This window comes from Bombina bombina, chromosome 5 (assembly GCF_027579735.1).
Source record: "Bombina bombina isolate aBomBom1 chromosome 5, aBomBom1.pri, whole genome shotgun sequence".
In the NCBI taxonomy this organism is placed as follows: domain Eukaryota; kingdom Metazoa; phylum Chordata; class Amphibia; order Anura; family Bombinatoridae; genus Bombina; species Bombina bombina.
The window spans coordinates 143,830,949-143,838,281 of record NC_069503.1 but is presented as its reverse complement, the minus strand read 5'-3'; the positions used below and the strand labels follow the sequence as shown (position 1 = coordinate 143,838,281).

Here is a 7,333-nt window from a genome sequence, read left to right as displayed (position 1 = left end):
GGGGACCTCGGTTTAGGGGTACATAGGTAGTTTATGGGTGTTAGTGTACTTTAGGGTACAGTAGTTAAGAGCTTTATGAACCGGCGTTAGCCAGAAAGCTCTTAACTCCTGCTATTTTCAGGCGGCTGGAATCTTGTCGTTAGAGCTCTAACGCTCACTTCAGAAACGACTCTAAATACCAGCGTTAGAAAGATCCCATTGAAAATATAGGCTACGCAAATGGCGTAGGGGGATCTGCGGTATGGAAAAGTCGCGGCTGAAAAGTGAGCGTTAGACCCTTTAATCACTGACTCCAAATACCAGCGGGCGGCCAAAACCAGCGTTAGGAGCCTCTAACGCTGGTTTTGACGGCTACCGCCGAACTCCAAATCTAGGCCTAACTGTGCTATCTATTGAATGTATTGGAATGCACTAACATGTTGGTTGCATTAAAATTCTCTGGTTAATCTTTTTTTTAAATCCATTGCAGTGTCAGTTTGTGCGCTATTCTTAGAACTATCATTTTAACTACACAGAGTATTTGAAATGTTTCTTCAATATTTAGTTCATGTTGCAAACTCACATTAATTCTCAAACCTATATTTTACTCAACAGATTAAATTATTTGGTAATCAGAAGTGATTAATTGTTTATTTTTAATCTTCATGTTGATAATCATTATATCATCAAAACTGTTAAAATCATTTTTTTGCAGTAATATAAAAATATTATAGCAAGAGGGAACATAATGCCTTATTTTTCCATGGCTTCACATAAGACTTTGCTCCTATCTCTTAGACTTCCTTTTGAATTTCTTTAGGGGTTTCTTTTTAGGTTTCTTTTTGGGTTTCTTGTGGCATCTTTTTGTGCGAGATTTCTAAAAGAAGAAAAGAGAATGTCAGAATTTTTTTTTAAAATTTTATATATATATATATATATATATATATATACATATATTATATATATATATATATATATATATATATATATATATATATATTTATATGAGACATTTACTATCTTTAAAATATATAAACAATTGTATATAGGCCAATAAATATAGCTACATGAATCTACGTTTACAATGATTGATAGTTGAGTGGTTGAAAACAAACTACTGAATTTGTAATTGGATGGTTAATGAGACATAACATCATATCTATTCTAATATTACTTTCTTAAATTTAACTTTTCTTGTACTAATCAATACTGATACATTTTATAAATGTTAGATTTGGAGCTTATTGGGCTGTCACATATTCTGTAAATTATGTTTTTTTTTATCACAATCCTTTAAAAGAAAAAAACAAACATATCTAATAATTTTCTACAGAAAATAATATGATTGTGCTTGCACATGCCAGATGCCCGCTTTCTTGCAAGTCTTGTGACTTGCATCCTGATTGGCTGCTTAAGTCCCTTTACAATGGGATGTGCCTACTGAGGAAATTCAAGGTAAAATGTCTTCCTTTTTTACATAGAGATGATCACACATATCTAATAATTTTCTACGGCAAATAATATGATTGTACTTGCACATGACAGATGCACACTTTCTTGCAAGTCTTGTGACTTGCATCCTGATTGGCTGCTTAAGTTCCTTTACAATGGGATGTGCCTATTGAGGACATTTGAGGTAAAATGTCTTCCTTTTTTACATAGAGATGATCAGGTGACATTTTCTAATGAGCTTTATAAAGTTATGCTGCATTACTTTCAAGTGCTTCAACATTTGGGTATGATATAAGTCTATGGGGCCCATTTATCAAGCTCCGGATGGAGCTTGAGGGCCCGTATTTTTGGTGAGCCTGCAGAAATAAAGACCGCTGCTCCATAACCGGTCCGTCTGCTCTGAGCAGGCGGACAGACATCGCCACAATTAAACCCAATTGACACCCCCTGCTGGCGGCCAAGAGCTGCTGGTGCAATGCTGAATTCGGAGAGCGTATTGATCTCCGCATTCAGCAAGGTCTGTCGGACCTGATCCGGACTATCGGATCAGGTCCGACAGACCTTTGTTAAATTCTTCCCTATGGCAATATTTTTAGATAAATCACTTTTGTTTTTCTAAAGGATTGCAATCAACATTGGTATTATGGGCCAGATTATAAGTGGAGCGCTAACAGTTACATGTGAATGATAAGGGGTTTATTGAGGCTGTTTGTGCTTATCAGGTTTACCGCTCATAATACAAGTAGAAAGTAAAAGCGATTTACACTAGAATGATTACTGCATCCTCAGAGCTATGGTTAACTTTTTTGCAAAACAAAAAAGTGTCACAAAACACATCAAACATACATTGCAAAGTGCAGTTACAATGATAATAACACTATATAATAAAAAATTATTGAAAAAAAAATATTGCACAAAAAAGTTAAGGGCTCAAAGATATGAGGTCCCAGGTGTTAGAAAAAAAGGCAGTCAAAGGGCATCTAATATTAGATACATAAGTTGTGTGTATATATATATATATATATATATATATATATATATATATATGTGTGTATATATATATATATATATATATATATACACACACACATACACACGTGTGTACATATGGATTATATGTGCATTTACAGACATACAGTATATACACATATAAACACATAAATACAAATGTATTCATTTTATATATATATATATATATATATATATATATATATATATACACACACATCATTGCAGTTTAGTAGATGGAACTTAAAATCATATTTATGTAATATTCTTATTTAATAAAGTGTTTTACTGTGTATTTATTGTAATTTCACATTCCATTGTTCTGCACATGTTATATATATATATATATATATATATATATATATATATATATATATAAAAACAAATGAGAGGATACGCACTAATATGTATATAAATATGATAAAGGTAAGATCAAGAATAGAAGTGCTCGAGACAAAGGTACACTACTACCAATACACCAAAAAATAATATAAATACAAATATTAGACTCCGCACTTAATGCAAATAAACAATGAATGCAGAAATGAGCAAAAAAGAAATATTTTTAATGAAAAAAATTGAGCAAGCAAATCCTTAATTGCACTGCATACACAAAACCAAATGCTACAATCATACATACAAACATACAAACTGGGCGTCCCCAGTTATCAAGCAAAAGTGGAGGAGGTCAGATGGAGAGCAAAAAGCGAACCCAGGTTATATATGAAAAGCCATGGGTATATTTGTACAGGATACAAACACTAAAGAGTTAAGGCAGTTCATGCACTAGAAACAGTTCAAGCAATGACAAGATGCAATGGTAGGTGGCTGGCAGCTGCAGAGATAAAAAGTATGGCAGAGAATCACAGGTATGTAATGATTAGAGCAGTTAATGCACTTCAAACAGTTCATACATCAGATAAAGTGATTGGCATGGCTAGGATAAAACGTAATATCAAGCATCACCAAGATGTAGCAAAGTGTTTCAATTAGTGTATAAACTTTGTTGTTACATTGATGCCACTCCGGCACTCAAGAACCAACGCGCCTGACCAACTCAGGCTAAGTTGAATGCGCGTTGCCTGATCGGTGGATGTGATGTCAGACGCTAAGAGAGTTGGATACTCACATGCTGCTTTGGATCGCTGACAGTTTGGCATATGTGGAGCATAGTTGAAATCACTACCGCTATTGGTGACTTCACTAAGGACGATTCTACTGGTGAACCTGACACGGTTTGGGTGAGATCGCTCAGTGAGCGTTATACTTGCACAGCTTTCTTTCCTTCCGGCGGACTTTGGTCCTTGAGTGCCGGAGTGGCATCAATGTAACAACAAAGTTTATACACTAATGGAAACACTTTGCTACAGCTTAGTGATACTTGATATTACGTTTTATCCTGGCCACGCCAATCACTTTATCTGATGTATGAACTGTTTGAAGTGCATGAACTGCTCTAATCTTTACATACCTGTGATTCTCTGCCATATTCTTTATCTCTGCAACTGCCAGCCACCTACCATTGCATCTTGTCAATGCTTGAATTGCTTATAGTGCATGAACTGCCTTAACTCTTTAGTGTTTGTATCCTGTACAAATATACCCATGGCTTTTCATATATAACCTGGGTTTGCTTTTTGCTCTCCATCTGACCTCCTCCACTTATGCTTGATAACTGGTTGATAAACACCCAGTTTGTATGTTTGTATGTATGATTGTGGGATTTGGTTTTGTGTATGCAGTGCAATTAAGGATTTGCTTGCTCAATTTTTTTCCTTAAAAATATTTCTGTTTTGCTCATTTATGCATTCATTGTTTATTTGCATTAAGTGCAGAGTCTAATATTTGTATATATATATATTTATATATATATATATATATATATATATACACATTATATATATATATATATATATATATATATATATATATACACAACTATATATATAATCATGATGTATATATAAGTATAAGTATACATTGTACTAAAAAAAATCAGATATATTTAGAAATATGTATTTATGAATACATAGAACATATTCTTCAATGTGAAGAACATTGGAATGTGAAATATTCATATTTTCATGGTGGATTAGCGCACATGAAAATATGTGGTCAGGTTTGCGCCTGAGTTGGATGTTAGTTTTGTTCCTTTGACTTATATGGGGGAATATGTGACTGTACATGCGATATTCTAAGTTCGGCTTTTTGCACTCATTGGGTTAGCATGCAAGTGAAAACAGTTTACTTTCAACTCATAATACAAATGCAACCCGACTAGAGCAAAAGCTGACTTCTAACACATCTAACTCTTGAGCAGTAGCATTAGATATTGCTCCACTCGTAATCTAACCCTAGAGCAGGGTTTTTTTGTTTTCTGTTTCTCTCTAAATACTGTGAATGTTGTAATAATAGGCCAGCTTGCAACTTGAGTTTTTGAAAGCAAAAAAACAAGGGATTAAAACTAACCTTAGTCAAAAAGGATGATCTACCTTGAGTAATTCTGAAGTAATCAATGACTCCAGACTATCAGAAGCCATCCTCAAGTATACCCACAGGCCAAAATATTTAAATGAGATTACTCTAGAGTCATTCAGTGGCTGATCATGCTTGTGATGTAATCATTAAGGTAATCTGCTAATCATTCTGAAGTCATCACCCAGAATTTGTTACCTTATCTGATGACTTTACAAGCCTGATGATGTGCAAATTACTTCTTAAGTAGTTTTATAATCATCAAATGACTAGAGGATGGTCTCTAAAGTATTCCTGTTTGTTTTTGGAATACCTACGCCTAGATTATGAGTCTTGTGTTAGCCTTAAAAAGCAGCATTGAGAGGTCCCAACGCTGCTTTTTAACATCCGCTGGTATTACAAGTCTTGAAATGACAGGCTCACCGCTAACTTTTTTGGCCAGACTCGAAAATACCGCAAATCCCCTTACGTCATTTGCGTATCTTATTTTTTCAATGGGATTTGCCTAACGCCGGTATTACGAGTCTTTCCAAAATGTGAGCGGTAGATCCTCTCCTGTCAAGCCTGGTACAGCATTTTAAAGTCAGTAGTTAAGAGTTTTATGGGCTAACGCCGTAGTAAAAAACTGATAACTAAAGTTCTAAAAAGTACACTAACACCCATAAACTACCTATTAACCCCTAAACCGAGGCCCCACACATTACAAACACTAAAATACAAATTTTAACCCCTAATCTGCCGAACTGGACATTGCCGCCACTATAAAAAATATATTAACCCCTAAACCACCGCACTCCCGCATCGCAAACACTAGTTAAATTTTATTAACCTCTAATCTGCCATCCCTAACATCGCTGACACCTACCTACATTTATTAACCCCTAATCTGCCACCCCCAATGTCGCCGCAACTATATTAAATGTATTAACCCCTAAATCTAAGTCTAACCCTAACCCTAACACCCCCCCTAACTTAAATATAATTTAAATAAATCTAAATAAAATTACTACAATTAACTAAATTATTCCAATTAAAACTAAATACCTATAAAATAAACCCTAAGATAGCTACAATATAACTAATAGTTACATTGTAGCTATCTCAGGGTTTATTTTTTATTTTACAGGCAATTTTGTATTTATTTTAACTAGGTAGAATAGTTATTAAATAGTTATTAAGTATTTAATAACTTCCTAGTTAAAATAAAGACAAATTTACCTGTAAAATAAAACCTAACCTAAGTTACAATTACACCTAACACTACACTATAATTAAATTAATTCCCTAAATTAACTACAATTAAATACAATTAAATACAATTATCTAAAGTATGGAAGAAATAAAACACTAAATTACAGAAAATAATAAAATAATTACAAGTTTTTTAAACTAATTACACCTAATCTAATCCCCCTAATAAAATAAAAAAGCCCCCCAAAATAATAAAGAGCCCTACCCTATACTAAATTACAAATAGCCCTTAAAAGAGTCTTTTGTGGGGCATTACCCCAAAGTAATCAGCTCTTTTACCTGTAAAAAAAGTACAATACCCCCCAACATTAAAACCCACCACCCACACACCCAACCCTACTCTAAAACCCACCCAATCCCTCCTTAATAAAACCTAACACTAACCCCTTGACGATCACCCTACCTTCAGAAGTCTTCACCCAACCGGGCCGAAGTCCTCAACAAAGCCGGGTCCATCTTCAAGAAATCCAACGCGGAGCATCCTCTTCTTTTGATTTCGACTGTAGAATGAAGGTTCCGTTAAATGACGTCATCCAAGATGGCGTCCCTTCAATTCCGATTGGCTAATAGAATTTTATCAGCCAAACGGAATTAAGGTAGGAAAAATCAGCCAATAGGATTGAAGTTCAATCCTTTTGGCTGATCCAATCAGCAAATAGGATTGAGCTTGCATTCTATTCGCTGATTGGAACAGCCAATAGAATGCAAGCTCAATCCTATAGGCTGATTGCATCAGCTAATAGGATTTTTCCTACCTTAATTACAATTGGCTGATAGAATTCTATCAGCCAATCACAATTGATGGGACGCCATCTTGGTTAAAGGAACCTTCATTAAAGGAACCTTCATTCTACAGTCGACGTCGAAAGAAGAGGATGCTCCACGTCGGATGTCTTGAAGATGGACCCGCTCCGCACCGGATGGATGAAGATGAAGATACCATCTGGATGCCGTCTGGATGAAGACTTCTGCCCATCTGGAGGATCTCTTCTTTCCGGCTTGGATGAAGACTTTTACCCGTCTGGAGGACCACTTCGCCCCGCTTCATTGAGGACATTCCGTACTTTAGATAATTTTATATATTTGTTTTTAATTGTAGTTAATTTAGGGAATTAATTTAATTATAGTGTTGTGTTAGGTGTAATTGTAATAGGTTAGGTTTTATTTT

At 34.8% G+C, this 7,333-nt stretch overlaps 1 protein-coding gene across 1 annotated transcript in view; it reads right to left on the bottom strand.

The window, feature by feature from the left end:
* Positions 1–766: 766 nt before the first annotated feature.
* LOC128661398 (cathelicidin-related peptide Pt_CRAMP2-like) overlaps positions 767–7,333 on the bottom strand; it is a 12,440-nt gene continuing 5,873 nt past the window's right edge. The window contains exon 4 of the mRNA XM_053715655.1: positions 767–856. Coding sequence (XP_053571630.1) covers positions 767–856 — 90 coding nt within the window. The remainder of the gene's footprint in view (positions 857–7,333) is intronic.